Source organism: Diabrotica undecimpunctata, chromosome 7 (genome assembly GCF_040954645.1).
Source record: "Diabrotica undecimpunctata isolate CICGRU chromosome 7, icDiaUnde3, whole genome shotgun sequence".
Taxonomy (NCBI): domain Eukaryota; kingdom Metazoa; phylum Arthropoda; class Insecta; order Coleoptera; family Chrysomelidae; genus Diabrotica; species Diabrotica undecimpunctata.
This window is the reverse complement of record NC_092809.1, coordinates 98509138-98526511: the sequence shown is the minus strand read 5'-3', so window position 1 is coordinate 98526511 and position 17374 is coordinate 98509138. Positions and strand designations below refer to the sequence as shown.

The following is a 17374-nucleotide window of genomic DNA, read 5'->3' as shown; positions in this document are numbered from 1 at the left end:
CAGTACCGTGGCAAAATGAAATGATTTATTAAGGACTAGTACAACAAAATGTATGTTGTTTCAAAATAAAAAAATATTATGTACCTACCATGTTTGATTGGCTTTTTCTGCCTCCCATCGTTACTGTTCTGAGAAAACTATCAGCATGTTTAAACCAAATTAGAACCGGTACATATAAGTCGTCAGGTCCAGAACCACTCTTTAGTGATTTCAATACTTTGTTCAATTCACGATTGTATGTTGTTCTAATATTTTTGATTTTATTTTTCAAGTCATTTTCTGACATTTTCGGTTTATTCATATGTTGTAGAATCGCTTGCAATGCTGCTTGCCTCGCTTGTAGATTGCGATAAAGCTCGGTTTGTGGATTCCATAATACATCATAGTTTTGATAAGCATCCAAAAATCTTGCCATGTCTGCGTCTGACCATTTTTCAGTCATTTTTTCCCAAAATTACAGCTTTTCGCACTAAAAACAACAACTTCATACACGCTAGAAGTACTCTACTCAGCTTTCGGCACTTTGTGTTTCTGTTCGACGCTTCGACGAGGTGTTTACACTAATGTCAATGAGGTTTATGTGTATTGTTAGTTGCGAACATTTTTTTTATAAATTAATTATATAATTACTTCAATCCATCTATTTAACCTGTTTGATAAATTTAATAATGTTTAAATTATAAGAATAACTCTAAAATTAATAGTAAATAATAGCAAATCAAAATTAAAGGTCTTTTAAAATACTTTTAAAAATTATTTAAAAAAATATTTTTGAGCATTTTTTCCAATAAAAATTTGGTATTTTATATACAGGAGGTTGACTGATATTATATATTAATTAGGCATAAATGAATCAAGTATGTAGCACCTTTTTTATGTATTATTATTGTGTATGATGTATTATTCAAAAACAAACTGAAAAGTTATTACTATAAAGAGGGATCTGTATAGCTGTAGCTATGCTTGACTTAAATAAAACAAGGATTAGATAGAGAAAAAAAATCACAAATTTTATTAAAATTATCTATATTTTTTAAGTAAATGTTAATATAATTTGGTACATTGATTTGTATATCTAATTTTTTCTAAGTAAGATTTTACATAAATAAATAGTCTATTTATAAATGCACCATTAAGATGGTATTTTCTTAGATAAAACTTTGAAATCAATTAGGATCAAATTACAAAATGATAGATTAACAACTAGAACCAAATTAAATGTATCAGCTATAATGGAACTTTTGACACGGTCTACTGACAACACTTATTTTTATCTAAACAATGATTTCTATAAACAAAATTTTTGGGCTTTGCTTTAAATTCATTATTAGCTAATATATTGATGAAAGACTTAAAAACAAACATTCCTAATTCAAATTGAAAGCCCACAATATGTTGGAAATATGTAGATGATGTGTTGGATACATTTCTGATTAATATAAATAAAAGGTAAAAGGAGGAGTCAATAAAATTTACAATGGAAAAGAAAAACACATATGAAAATTGCCTGTTCTAATGACAATTCGTTTTTGGAACAAAAATAATTATTATCTAACATCTATTTAGTAAAAAATGATTATTCCAGTCGTTCGACATCGATTCGGCGACAATCTCCTATCAAAAGTAGACAGTCTTTCTACTTCCGTCGAATCGCCTCACTCCGCCGAACGGCCAAGTCGATTTATGGTTTACATATTCAATTTGCTTTCGATTTAATAATCGACCTAAATCGTTCAACCCAGATCGACCCGTGAAAACGCGCCTTAAGTAATGTAGTTGCGGGATTCTTTCTTAGTTCCACGCATGTTTTCGTAGAGGCTAGGTTTGGTATTTCTTTTAGAATATATATTTGGGATTGTAAATAATGTACTTTTCTTAAATAATTATGTAATATAAACTCTTTAGATTTAATTTTCGCGCCCATCTAAATTTTCATAATTTTTGCATATGCGGTGTTTTTGCTAAGGACGGCAGTCTGTTAAGAAAATCCCACAACACTTTTCAACCATAGTCATCTTATACTTTATAGTTAACTAAATCGCCTATAACTGAAGTCACCCTTGCTGAACTTACAGAAGCCTATGAAAGGCCACTACCAATTATAAAAGAAAAACATGCCAATTTATTAAATATCTACTACAGTATGTAAGCTACTATCAAAATCTTAAGAGTGAATAATATTATTTTAATATGTACGTAATAAATATCAAACATGTTTATAAGTAATTTGTTAATAATATGTACGTTTCTTAATTCCAAGAGTACTTAATTTTTTTATTTCTAAAACAACGTTTTAACCGCCTTATTTCCACACAACAACGTTTTAACCGACGGGGTAATTTGGCGTTTACAACGTTGTTCCAGCATAGCATTCAAATATTAATTTTATTTCAAAGAAAAAGCGACTACCGATTTAAAACACTCAATTGTATTTATTAATTTAATACAAATAAATAATTGGCTTTAATTCGTTTCCATTTCAGGCCAGAAAACACCCTCTTCACAGGTCTCGAAGTAACCGCCGATCGTCTCTTTTTAGCCATGCCACGGTTGCGTGCCGGAGTTCCCGCCACCTTGGCGACCATCCCCAGAAACACCCCCAAGGGCTCAAGTCCCATTCTGAGGGCGTTTCCCGATTGGTCCTTTCATGGCGCCGCCAGGGGCGATGTCAATTGTTCCAATCTTATTTCTGTCTACAGGATGAGAATAGATTCGTGTAATAATTTGTGGGTATGTACTTATTTCTAAAATATTCATTCAAAAATAAGATACTTAATAATATAGAGTAAAAAAGTATTGGAGTTTATTTTTGTAATTAAAGTAATATTATGGCACTATTAACTTGTAAATAACTATGTTTTTAAAGCTATACTTACCGTTATTACAGTAGTATGAATAAACTAAATCAGTAATTTTAAAAATGACCTTACATTAACTTCACGTGTACTCATTCTAATAATGACTAAAATTTTGTATATACCAGAGTTAAAAATGATACACAAAATAAGATATGCTAAATTAAAATCGGTTAATAAACAAAACAGTTATTGCAAAATGAACAACAAAATAATTTTTTTTGATTATTGTTAATAATTTTTTTAATATTTATTAAAATTTGTTTAAATGTACCTGAACTTAAGAACTTATAGTCTTTGAATTGTATGCACAAGATGGGCCAGATCGGTTGAACAGTTTTTGCAGAACTTAATTTGTTTATAAGATTATTTTTTATTGGTACCCAATTTTGCTTATTTATTTAACTTAATTTGCGTATTTAACTTTCAAAGCGCGTGTTTTAAAGTCACCATGGAAACATCAACAGTTTTAAATATCGATCTGACATGACAGGAGTCCATACCTTGTAACGTCAACTAAATAAAATATGAATAAAATATTACTAACAAATGTTTCAAAAACTTTAGTCTTATTATCAATTTATTAATCAAATTAAAAATTTTGAAAATCTTAATCCTCTAAATGAATGAGAAAAGTGCAGCTGGTATTGTTTGAAATATTTATACTAACGTTTTTTAAATCAGAGGAAACTGCTGAAATGCTGTACACTTTTAAATTTCGAATAGATAGCCCACATAGTTGACGGCTTGTACTGTTCCGACATTTTCTGAAGATTAGCAAGCACAACTCGTTCACCTGTATCTGTTACCTTCTGATCTTCCATCCATTTAATGAACTTGCCGTATTCTTTTTTACAAGCGTCTTCCGATTTTTGCGGTATTAACCACGACAGATTCAATCTTCACAAAAAAATTAAGGAAATTGCTGGTGTCTTCAAGAAAAAACAAGTCACTGGTATACATAATGACCAAAATGAACTAATAACGGACCCTAGCGATATACTTAATACTTGGAAATTGTACACAGCCAATTTGTTCAATGATGACAGAACACAAAAACCACCACAACTGGGAGACCATTTGTATGACCCAAGTATTTTGAAAGCTGAAATTGTACACGCTATCTATTAAAAAGTAACAAAACCCCAGGACCAGATGATATGTACGCAGAAACAATCAAGTTACTTAATGAAGAAAACCTAGACATTATTGTCAAGCTCTTTAACGACATTTACGATACGGGCCAGATTCCAAAAGATTGGCTTCGCTCTACATTTATCGTCCTATCAAAAACACCACGTGCGTACTTCTGCAAGGAACACCGACTAATAAGCCTAATGAGTCACTTTTTAAAACTTTTCCTGAGAATACTGCACACTAGATTGTTTAAGAAATGTGAAGAGGTCAATGGATGGAGTCAGTTTGGTTTCAAAAATGGACTTTGCACGAAAGAAGCGATCTTTAGTATGCAAACATTAATACAGAATTGTTTAGATCAAAGAACGGATATTTTTGTCTGTTTCATCGATTAGAAAAAGCATTCGATAATGTAAAACACGAATTGATGATAAAATACCTACAAGAGTTGGGATTGGACGACAAGGATATAAGAATTATCGCCAACCTGTATTGGAACCAGACAGTAACAGTCCATCTTCAAAATTGCAACGAAACAGAAGATTTCTCCATTAAAAAAGGAGTATACTGTCTCCAATGCTGTTCAATTTATACGTAGAAAAACCTTCGCAGAAGCAGTGGCAGACTCTAATAAGGGGTATTAAAGTTAACGGCATATTTATTAATAACATCAGGTATGCCGATGATACAGCCATAGTGGCAGATAACATCGAAGATCTTCAATGCCTTTTAAATGATCTAACTCTTGAAAGTGAAGCTCGGGGTTTGAAAATAAATATCAAGAAGACAAAAACAATGATTATACGTAGAAATGATTACCCCAACGCAAAGATATATGTCTCTGGATATAAACTCATCGAACATGTCAGGCAATTTAAATACTTGGGTTGTTTGCTGAACGAGGGTTGGGACCCCGAGAATGAAATAAAGAGCAAAGTTGAACAAGCCAGAAATGCTTTTTTGAGGCTTCGTAAGTTTCTGACTGATCGCAAATTGGACTTCAACCTCCGATACAAGATGTTTAAGTGTTACATGTGGCCTGTTCTCTTGTACGAAATGGTAGCATGGACGTTAAAAGCCAGTTCCATTAACAAACTTAAAGTGTTAGAAATGTGGTGCCTGCGTCGAATGCTTAGAATATCATGGACGGGCAGGGTCAGAAATGAGGAAGTACTTAGAAGAGCGGGCTTACATGATAGGGAACTTTTTAGTTATGTAAAAAGTAAGAAGACTGCATAGTTGGGGAGACTACATATTATGAGGAGAAAGATATACTTTTCAGCAACTGATACTCGAAGGGAAGATAGAGGGTAGGAGAGGTCTGGGACGTAAAAAAATGTTATGGCCGCGCAATATTCGACAATGGACGAAGAACCGCGATTATGCTTTACTATTTAAATAATCAATGTTAGAACTCATTTTTAAGCAATATAAAACCAGTAATAACAATTAATCTTATGTGACAGATTGCAAATTCTTACCTTACATAACAAATTCAACCATTTTACATTCTTAGCTCCTATTTCAATTTTTTGTGATAGGTATACTTTGAAATCATATATTATTACTCACCAATAAAAAAATAGCGTAAAGTATTCGTGGATAACTGGTCTTTAAAACACCTGCTCTATTTCGAGTACTCCGGCTTGTATATTAGCCAGTTTAATATCCACTTATACTTTAATATACTATTTTGAAAAATAAGATAATTTTTAAGGCTCTTTCAGATAATTTGACTAAATGGATCTCAATATTCCGGGGCTAATTTTCTTCTTTAAAAAGTATACTAGTAAATTATGGAAAAAAAAAGTTTAAAAAAATTACATTTGTGTACACCCAATGATTTAATAATAAATAGCACTTTTTAAGCTTATAAATATTTACACTAACTCCGTACAATTTAGTTAAAATTAAATGACTAAAAAATATTTGGAAACCTGGTTAAAAAACGCAACTTTTAAAACCAAAAATATGTTCGAGAACCCGAGTTATGTTAATTAACAACATTAAGGGCTGAAATTCACCAATCTTTTATAAGACAAGTCAAAGTTTTTAACCAAACTTGTAACTAACAAAATTATTGAAAATTGTTTAAACAGGAGTGTTGTAAAAATAAAGAGTACTTTGCGTTCGGACTAGAGTAAAAGGAGTGAGGGTAACCGATTGAATTGGCAGCCGCGCATTTCGAAAAATCAAACAATGTTTCAAAATAGATCGATCGTAAAAAAATGATATATCTCAGGTTATACTGGACCAAATTTGCTATGTTTTTTTTTAAACTGGGGTACAACTTTAAAATAATAACATTTACAGTATTTACATTAAATTTATTTGCGGCAAAATACAAAAATTGCATATGAATGCTGCACTCTTTACCTTTAAAACGCATCTTGAGTTTTGTCGATAGGACACTTGGATCAAAAGATATTGAATTTTTATCGTCGAGCTGATACAAATTTTATTGAACATTGATTTCGCGCATAATGGCGGTCGCTTCAAGCGTTGTTTCTAAGAGAACGGTTCACTCTGTACAAAAAGTGCTTATAAACATTTCTATTTAAAATTATCTCAGCTACATTTTTTATTTGAAACATTTTTTCTACGACGTACAGATTCTTGGCAAATCGATTTTTTTTGCGGTTATACCCCCCTACGAGGGGGTTTTAGGGGGAAGCCCGGGGGTAAAAGTAGTAAACTTTTTTGCATCATTTTCGGGGTCCCAAAGTTAATATTCTTGGCAAAATTTAGCTTGTTTGTATGATTTTTAGAGGTTCATTGGCATTTTCGTCTCTGACGACTGGAGTATTAAAACATAATTATTACATTAAATAAATGTTATTTATAAACATTAATAAATTGGTATTTATAAACAATTTTTCCGTATACTTTGATTACATTTGAACAAATCAGTATTTGAATACTAAAAAAATTATTTTTAGAACAAAAAAGCGTATATATATAATATTATATTATAAGAAATTAATTAAGATGTTTGTTGTTTAATTGTAAACCTTTTTCGTACATGTTGTGAATAGTGGTCTATTCTCAGTTTTTACTTTTTTGGCCACTTCATGCAATAGTTTGGCACGTTTTACATGCTTTTTAATTGGCAGAACTAACACACCACTTACTATTGGATGATATGATAATAATTCAGTAGTATGCAAATATGTTGAGTTGAAGAACATAAATAAAAAAAATAACTGATTTATAAAAAAAAAGTAATTTAAGTTGACAAATAAAAAAACCTTATACCTATTATTGGCACAATCTGAGATCATTTGTTGTTTAAGTAAATATTACTATTTTTAATTTATTATTATTATCATTATCCAGATTTAGCCATACGGCTCACACTCCCTCTAAGGGGAAAATTCACTCATCCCAGATACCTACGGTATTAAAAGGATTGAGTTCTGGTGGGACTCTTTCCGTGTTATCGAGCCCTAGGTAGGTTATTATTATTATTATCCAGATTGAGCCATACGGCTCACACTCCCTCTAAGGGGAAAATTCACTCATCCCAGATACCTACGGTATCAAAAGGATTGAGCTCTGGTGGGACTCTTTCCGTGTTATCGAGCCCTAGGTGACTTGGTTTGCTGGAGTATCTCCCAAAAATTTTCGTACACATCTGGACGTCGCGAGGAGGACAGCTTTCTGCATGGCCTTATAAAGATGTTCATTTAGACCCAGCTGTTTGATGTTCGCTAGGAGGTTTTTGGGAATAACACCAGTAGTAGATAGAATAATAGGTACTGTCTAGGTACTTTCCATTCTCCATTGTCTCCTGATTTGTATTTCTAGATCTCTATACTTGGCGATCTTTTCGTTGTATTTAACACGCAAATTATTGGTGTTAGGTATCGCCACATCAATAAGTGTTGTTTGCCTGGTAAGTTTATTAACTAGTATGAGATCCGGTCTATTATGGGCCACTGGTTGGTCTGTAAGCACAGTGCGGTCCCAGTATAGCTTGTAGTTGTCATTTTCAAGCATTCTATCAGGGACGTATTGATAATAAGGAAGATGGTCGGTTTGGAGAAGTCCCAGTTTGTCAGCTAGTTCTTGGTGGATAATCATTCCTACTGAGTCATGGCGTTCTTTATAATCAGTACCGACAAATGCCTGGCAGCCACCGGTAAGATGTTGGATGGTTTCTTGGGCTTGGCATCCATATCGGCATTTGTCATTTTGGACTTGAGGATCTTTAACAATATATTTCAGGTAATTTTTAGTTGGAATAACCTGATCCTGAATGGCAAGTAGGAAACCCTCAGTCTCGGGAAACATCTTTCCTGATGTCAACCAATAGTTCGACGCTGTATTGTCGACATATTCTTGGCTGATCTCATTGAGATGTCTCCCATGCAGAGGTTTACTCATCCAGGTGCGCATTTTGTCTTGTTTAGTCAGGTGGTTTATGCGCATTTCTTGTTCCCTCAGTTTAAGCGGCGTCGTATCATCTACTGCGCAAATTGCTCGATGTAAAGTAGATGTCTCAGCCTGTACCTGAAAATAAGTTCTTAAATTAGCAATTTGTTTATCCAATTGCTCACCTATATCCATAAGTCCTCTTCCCCCTTGATACCGCGGTAATGTTGTTCTCTCTACTGCACTACGTGGATGATGTTTTTGCGCCTTTGTGAGAAGTGTTCTTACTTTCCGCTGAAGACCCTCTATATCCGTTTTTGACCACTTTATAATACCAAATGAGTAGCTCATCGCGGAACAGGCGTACGTATTTAATGCCTTAAACAAATTTTTACTGTTAAGATATGACCGATTTAGTTGTCTTACTCTTCGCACGAACTCCGAAGTTAGTTCGGTTTTCATTTGTTTATGGTAAATTTTCCGCGCTTGTTTTACTCCGAGATATTTGTACATATCATTTTCACCCATTGCCTCGATGTTTTGGCCATCTTGCATATCGAAACCTCCGGGCTGAACCTTTCCCCTGACTATGTTTAGTATACGGCACTTGTCTAGTCCAAAATTCATACTGATATCATTTGAGAAATTTTCTACAGTTTTTAGCATCTCATCTAGGTGGTTTCGAGTGGAAGCCACCCATTATTATTATTATTATCCAGATTTAGCCATACGGCTCACACTCCCTCTAAGGGGAAAATTCACTCATCCCAGATACCTACGGTATCAAAAGGATTGAGCTCTGGTGTGACTCTTTCCGTGTTATCGAGCCCTAGGTGACTTGGTATGCTGGAGTATCTCCCAGAAATTTTCGGACACATCTGGACGTTGAGAGTAGTACAGCTTTCTGGATGGTCTTGTAGAGATGTTCATTCAGACCTAGCTTTTTTATGTTTTCTAGGAGGTTTTTTGGAATGACTCCAGTAGTAGAGAGAATAATAGGTATTGTCTGGGTACTTTCCATTCTCCACTGTCTTCGTATTTGAATTTCCAGATCCCTGTATTTGGCGATTTTTTCGTTCTGTTTAACACGAAGATTATTGTTGTTGGGTATCGCCACATCAATTAATGTTGTTTGTCTCTTTAGTTTATTAACAAGTATGAGATCCGGTCTATTATGTGCCACTGTTTGATCTGTGAGCACAGTGCGGTCCCAGTATAGCTTGTAGTTGTCATTCTCAAGTATACTCTCAGGAACGTATTGATAATATGGAAGATGGTTTGTTTGAAGAAGTCCCAGTTTGATAGCTATCTCTTGATGAATGATCTTTCCTACTGAGTCGTGCCGTTCCTTATATTCAGTTGCAGCAAACGCTTGACAGCCCCCGGTAAGATGTTGGATGGTTTCCTGAGCTTGACACCCATATCGGCATTTGTCATTTTTGATCTGAGGGTCTTTGACGATATATTTTAGGTAATTTTTGGTTGGTATAACCTGATCCTGAATGGCCAGTAGTGAACCTTCTGTTTCAGGGAACATCTTTCCTGATGTCAGCCAATAGTTCGACGCTATATTGTCTACATGGTCTTGACTGACCTCATTGGGATGTCGCCCGTGCAGAGGTTTACCCATCCAGGTGCGCATTTTTTCGTCCTTAGTAAGATGATTTATGCGCATTTCTGGTTCCCTCAGTTTGATCGGTGTTGTATCATCTACTGCGCAAATCGCGCGATGTAGAGTAGATGTCTCAGCCTGCACCTGAAAATAAGTTCTTAAATTAGTAATTTGTTTTTCTAGTTGCTCACTTATATCCATAAGTCCTCGTCCTCCTAAATACCGCGGTAATGTCGTTCTTTCTACTGCACTTCGAGGATGGTGTTTTTGTGCCTTTGTGAGGTGTGTTCGTACTTTTCGCTGAAGATTTTCTATATCGGTTTTTGTCCACTTGACAATACCAAATGAGTAGCTAAGCGCGGAACATGCGTAGGTGTTTAGTGCCTTAAACAAATTTTTACTGTTAAGGTGTGAACGAAGCAGCTGTTTTACCCTTCGCATAAACTCAGTAGTTATCTCAGTTTTCATTTGCTTATGGTCAATCTTCCGCGCTTGCTTTATTCCGAGGTATTTATACATATCATTTTCACCCATGGCCTCGATGTTCTGGCCGTTTTGCATATCGAATCCGCCGGGCTGAACCTTTCCTTTGATTATATTTAAGACACGGCACTTGTCAAGACCGAAGTGCATACTAATATCATTAGAGAAATTTTCTACTGTTTTTAGCATCTGATTCAGGTGGCTTCGAGTGGAAGCTAGTAGTTTTAAATCATCCATATACAATAGATGATTAAGCTTTGCAACAACAGTGGTGTTATTTTTGATGCTAAAACCTGTGTCAGTTGAGTTCAGTATCTGGGATAGGGGGTTCATCGCTAGACAAAACCACAGTGGGCTCAACGAATCTCCTTGAAATAGGCCCCGGTTGATTGCAATATTTTCAGTTTCGATATTGTTTTCACCAGGTATTTTGAGTTGAATTTTTGTCTTCCAATCTGACATTATATGTTTTAAAAAGGTCACTATGATATCATCGACTTTATATATTTTTAATATATCTATAAGCCATTCATGTGGCACTGAATCAAACGCTTTCTTGTAGTCGATGAAAGCAGTAAAGAGATTCCGTTTTTTGCTATATGCTTGGTTTGAAATGACAGAGTCGATGATAAGTTGTTCTTTGCAGCCCATGGATCCCTTAGCGCATCCTTTCTGTTGTGGCTCTATGATATTGTTTAGAGCACAGTGTTGGTTGATACGCCGGGCTACACAGGATGTGACCAATTTATACAGAGTTGGAAGACAAGTAATTGGGCGGTACTTGGTTGGATCTTGGGTGTTATTTTGATCTTTGGGAATTAAATAAGTTGTTCCCTGGGTTAGGAAAGATGGTATTTCCTGCGGATTAGAAATAGTGTTATTAATTACTGCTGATAGGCACTCATGAATACTCCAGAACTTTTTAAGCCAGAAGTTCTGAACGCCATCTGGTCCAGGAGATTTCCAGTTATGAAGCTCTTTGATAATATTTGAAACTTCTTCAGTGGTGAAGGGTTCGTAGGGAGCAGTAACGTAGTGTTGGCAGTTGTGCGCCGTATCTTCGATCCATCCAGCATTGGTGTTAAGAGCGGCTGGTGTGGAAAGTTGATTTCCCCAAAACTCATGGATTTCTTCTCGGCTTGGGTAAGATTTATTGGCACTTTCTGCAGTAGAATTGAGTTTCCGATAGAACGCCTTCTCGGCATTTTCAAAAAGCGTATTATCAGATTTTCGTTTGTTACTAATTTTGTATCTCCTTAGTCGGCCTGAGTAAACGGAAAGCTTTTGTTTTAATGTATCCAGGCCCTGTTGTGCTGTGTTGTTTTCTGGATTATATTGTGAGTGTCTTGCGGTGGTTAGCATTATTTCTTCAGCTCTTCTGATTACTTTTCTACTTGTTGTTCCTCGAACATATTCCGTGATTTGACCAATGTCCCTACGTAATGCTTCAATTTTCGTTAGCAGCCGTTTTTCCCAAGGTGCAACTCTGTTATCTGTCCCTCCGATATTAGTACCCCGTCGTGTTCTGGTCTTAATGCCCATAACATTAGCAATTGCTGTTGCTGCACAGTAAATCAGCGTGTGCGTATATTCCAATGTATGGGCTTCTACGACATAATTGGGCAGAACTTCAGTGTTCACAATTTGTAACAGCACTCCTAGTCTCTTACAAGAGTTTACTCTTGGTAGCGGTGGTCTGCTAAGTGGGTTTGTTCCATTGAACTCTTGTACGGCGCGTGCCATTTCGTTGACTAGGCTATCGCGCAACTCGTTCTCGTGCTGTGTATTATCAGGTTGAGTTTCTTGATCTTGTATGACAACCTCAGGAATTGGCTCTTGTATTTCGTTAAGGGCTTGATTTCCAACTACCTCTTGATTATGAATCTCCCGTTCGACTTCGCTTCTGATGGTATTGCGTCTAGTCTCTGGGATGAGATTATTTCTGATAATTACTCGGTATTGATCTGCTACTCGTTGTTCAGATACTTGGATTTCTGGGTACTCTCTGCAAAATTCGGCATACAGATTTTGTCGATAGCCGATCGTTTCTTGACCGAGGTTTGTCACCTTATAATAAAAGCGCAAAATATTTTCATTCATGGACACAGTCCATTTCATGCGCTGCCTCGGTCGTCCCGCTTGAGTGAGCGCCGGCTGATGTTCCAGCGCAGCACCTTCAGCGAGCGGAGCTCTTGTTGTTGTTTGGCTCGCTTGTGGTTGTTGTTCTTGTTGGGCTGTAGCTGATTGTATGACAGGGGCCCGCCTCCTCAACACCCTGCCACCGACGTCCCGCATGCTGTCACGTCCAGCGCCGGCTCCAGACGTGCCCTGGCGATCCCCAGGCAGCGACCCTAAACATAAATTATTATACTCCATTATCATGGGTGTGCATTTTATACCTACTGCCAGGTGTCAGTTTTTGTTCCACGGCAGGTATCCCTGCTACCCTCTAGGTATCTGCGCTACGAATACCCAGAGAGCATCCCCCATTCGCAGGGGGCCGCGCCTGATAGAAGAACTGACAAAAAACTCCCACGGGTTATTATTATTATTATTATTATTATTATTATCAATATATCAGATATCTCGGAATAGATATAACTAGTTACGGAGATGTTAAAGAAGAAGTACGACAACAAAGCTTAAGAGCAAGTAAAGCGGCGGAATCTCTTAATGACACAATCTGGAAGAACAAACACCTAAGACAAGACACAAAAACAAGAATATATAAAGCAGCAATTAGACCTATATTAACATACATGGCGGAGATAAGACCTGACACATCTAACACGAGACGACTACTAGAAACAACAGGGATGAAAAAACTCTGACAAATATCAGGGAAAAGTCTATTGGATAGGAAGAGAAGCGAAAACATAAAAAGATATAAATGGATGGGTGACAAAACGGAAATAGGAGTGGAACGAACACATTAGTAGAATGGCAGAGGATAGGTTAGTACGAATAGCAAGAGATAGGTTACCAAATGAACGAAGAAGTATTGGCAGACCAAGAAAAAGGTAGTGCTATAATTTAAACAATTTAGGAGGCTAATATTGAAAAAGAAAGAGGCTTTAAATCTTACATACAAGAAGGAAAAAGAAGAAGAAGATTATTATCAAACAAATAAGAGCAAAACAGTGAGCCCCTATTTTGACCAAAAACAAAGAAAAATTACATCAAACAAAATTGTGCAAATATTGCAGCCTTAAATAATGCAATCCTATAAATGAAACATATGAAGTCTATTTTTAAAATTTTTAACACTAGTTGCCCATAGGATGTTTCGAAAGAAAAGTAAAGAGCGGCGAATGACAATGGAGTGAGGAGAAGACGATACAACTTCGAAGTTTATAGAATATACCAAGAACTTGATATCGTAAAACATATTGATAAGACGTCTGAGCGCTCCTAGATAGACCCATTGGTTAGAGAAGAAAAGGAAGACTTAGAACAAGGTTCCTTCATAACATCGACATAAGAAATATGGGAATACGTCCTTAATGGAGAAATGCGATAGATTTGAGAGAAATTCTTGAGGAGGCTAGGACCCACGCAGGGTTGTAAAGACAGACTGATAATGCTCATATGGTGTGTTGATCCAAATTATTCCAGATATTAAATATTTTGTTTGAGAGGAAGTTGACCCTGCATCTTGCCGCTGTCTATTTCCTCTTTAATTTGTAAAGATGGCCCCTTAATCTTTCTTCTTAATTTAAAGTAAATATGATGTTAAGGTTCCCAAAATTATATTTTAAAATATAATAGGTCACTTATATAATAGATCTTACATGGCCGAATACAAGTCTTGTAGCTTAACGCTGAATATTTTCAAGTAAGATTTTATCACTGAGATCTGGACTCCACATTGGCCCGGCAAACTTAAGAATAGCAGAATTAGATGATGAAGACGTGAAAATCATTGCCAATCTATACCAATATCAGAAAGCCATAATACGAAGAGTAAGACAGGGTGTGTGCTTTCCCCTTTACTGTTTAATATGTATTAAGAAGAATTGTTTAAAGAGGCATTAGAAGACGTAAATAAAGGCATATTTATTAACGGAGCACTTCTGAATAATCTTAGATACGCAGATGATACAATACCCTTTTGCGGATAGCAGAGAAGGACTACACATCTTGGTTGATCGCATTACCCAATACTGCGAAAGGTATGGAATGGCACTGAATACAAATAAAACAAAAATCATGGTGGTAAGCAAGAACAATATTGAGGAAGACAGTGTTTATGATAAAGGAAAACTTTTAGGCAGGATGCACAGATATCAGTACTTAGGTTGCGAACTAAATGAAGAATGGGATAGAAGTACGGAAATAAAACGGCGTATTGAGATAGCTAGAAGTGCCTTTAATAAGATAAAAGCAATATTATGCAATGAAAAACTCAACATCGAAATTAGAACTAGATTATTGAGATGCTATGTGTTCTCTGTCCTGTTGTATGGAGTTAAGGCCTGGACAATTACAGAGGCGATAGGGAAAAAACTAGTTAACTTTGAAATGTGGTGTTATCGAATAATGTGGGAAATATCTTGGACACAACACATAACAAATGTGGAAACGCTACGAAGAATAAAACAAGATAAAGAAATACTCAAAACTATAAAGAAAAGAAAAATGAGACACTTTGGCCACATACTAAGAAACGAGAAATACGAATTGATGGGGCTGGTCATACAAGGGAAGATGGAAGGCAAAAGAGGACCGGGGTGAAGACGCACGTCCTGGTTGAAGAATCTGAGACAATTTAGTGGGAAAACGTCAACAGAACTTTTCAGAACGTTTGCAGATAGACTCTAATAAGCGAGTGGTCAGAAAGACCTACAAGAGAGGACACTTGAAATGTAAAAATTAATTGATCGTCATTTATAAAAGAAAAATCTAAATTTAAGGATGATTGTTGGCTCCCAACCTTGCAGGTTCAGTTATCAGTTGTAGTCCTGGTGCTAGCCTTTTTAAATTCAATTGTATTAATTTAATCTTTTGGCAATAGTTTTATGTTAATTGAATGCAACACTGGATGATATTCTTTTACACTGCACACTGCACAGTAAGCTGACTAAACACTAAAACTATTATGTATTACTAAACACATACAATACTAAATTGACAAATCTGCTTAAATTTTATGTAAAATGTTTATTTTTTACAACTCATTCATTTACTCTCATAAAAGCTGATACAAATCTTTTCAAGTTCAAAGTTGTTTGTTGTTTACAACATAATATTATATTTAACAATAAATTTTATAACTACACGGTAGAAATTTTATGCGTTGTATATAACAAACACAGATTAGCGTATTATGACTGAAATTGAAGTTTAAAAAATTAATTGTTGTATTTTACTGTTAACATTAGCAGAAAAAAGCTCATTTTGGAGCCCCCTAAAAAAGAGCGCCCGCCTGTAGTGCATCCCTTGCAGGCCCGTTATCACCGGCCCTGATCAGTTGTATTAAATTTGAGTTCATAATAAAGTTTTTAAGCAAATTTTGGGAATTGATACTGTCGGTTTTGGAAATGACGGACCAGCTAATCTCTGGAAAATTGAAATCTTCAACAACAATAAGATTTTCAAAAAATGATAATTCCTTAAAATATTTCTGAATATATATTTATAATCAGCCGATTCTTTATGATTCACCATGTATAAACACTCAAATAGTTATTATTGGTCACTGTTGATATTGATCTCAATAGATTATCAGATGTATCCGGTGGCTTTAAATTAAAAGTTTAGATAAAAGACATTCTATTACTACAATACGGTGATTTAAATTAGCCGTGACCGTGAATTGCAACATGATAGATAATGATCTAAACAATTCGACACATGCATAGTTCTATTTATGAACACAATATGGTTTTTATGTAACCAAATAACAATTTACTCGCTTGTATATCTCTAGTCACACCCTGCATTTAACGCAAGGCTGAACCATTTTTTCAAAAGGAAATAAAATCAAAGTATAAAACTATCTCACGGAAAAATGTTTACTGTTTGTCAATCAATGTCAAAAAATAAAGTGTAAAACCGTTATTATTATTTAGTGTTAAATTCTCATAAACTTTATACCTAATATCCATAGCACTAAAAAATTTATTAACCCTTTCTAATTTTTTTTTATTTCTGGTCCAAAACAGAATTTTGTACAAAGTGCTCTTTTTGGAAATATTTGAACTAAAATATTTGTCGACATATATCGTGACTGCAAAAAATTTACCAACCTATATAAAGCACTAGACTTAAAACCTTCTCTTAAGAAAATGCTCAACAACCCTACAGAGATCACGATAACTATACAGTTTCTAACAACCAGTCAACTCTACCCACAAGATTTAATCTAATAGACATTAGTTCTTCTGTTTTTTTTTCCTTTTTATAAGCAATTCTGCTTGTTCATTGGCGGATTCCTACCTCTACTATGGAAGATTATCACCTAATCTTCTGCGCAGTTGTCCGATACTTCTTTTGCCGATTGGTGACCTATCTCTTGCTATTTTGACGACACGGGTCTCTTCCAATCTGCTTATTTGGTTATTCCATTCTTTTTTCTATTTTGTGTCCATTCATTTATACACTTTACGTTTTCCTCTAATGTCTTCATTTCTCTTTCGATCTCTCAGTGTATTTTCTGTAATTCTTGTCGGTACTCTCATCTCTGCCGTTTCCAGTAGCCTTTGCTTTGTAGCTGTGTTGGGTCTTGTTTCTGAGGCATATGTCATTATTGATCTTACACTGGCTTTATAAATTCTTGACTTCATCTCAGTGTTAATGTGTCTGTTTCGCCATATAGTGTTAAGAAAGCATCCTGCCAGTCAATTTGCTTTGTGTACTTGATCTCTCACTTCTTTGTCCAGGTCTTCATAGCTAAACAGTGTTGGTTCTTTGC

General features: G+C 35.3%; 1 protein-coding gene across 1 annotated transcript in view; it reads left to right on the top strand.

Annotated features, from left to right (window-relative positions):
* Positions 1-17374, top strand: part of yellow-e (L-dopachrome tautomerase yellow-e) — a 183539-nt gene that overhangs the window by 134120 nt on the left and 32045 nt on the right. Inside the window, exon 3 of the mRNA XM_072537844.1 lies at positions 2484-2730. Within this exon, the coding sequence (XP_072393945.1) occupies positions 2484-2730 (247 nt within the window). The remainder of the gene's footprint in view (positions 1-2483; positions 2731-17374) is intronic.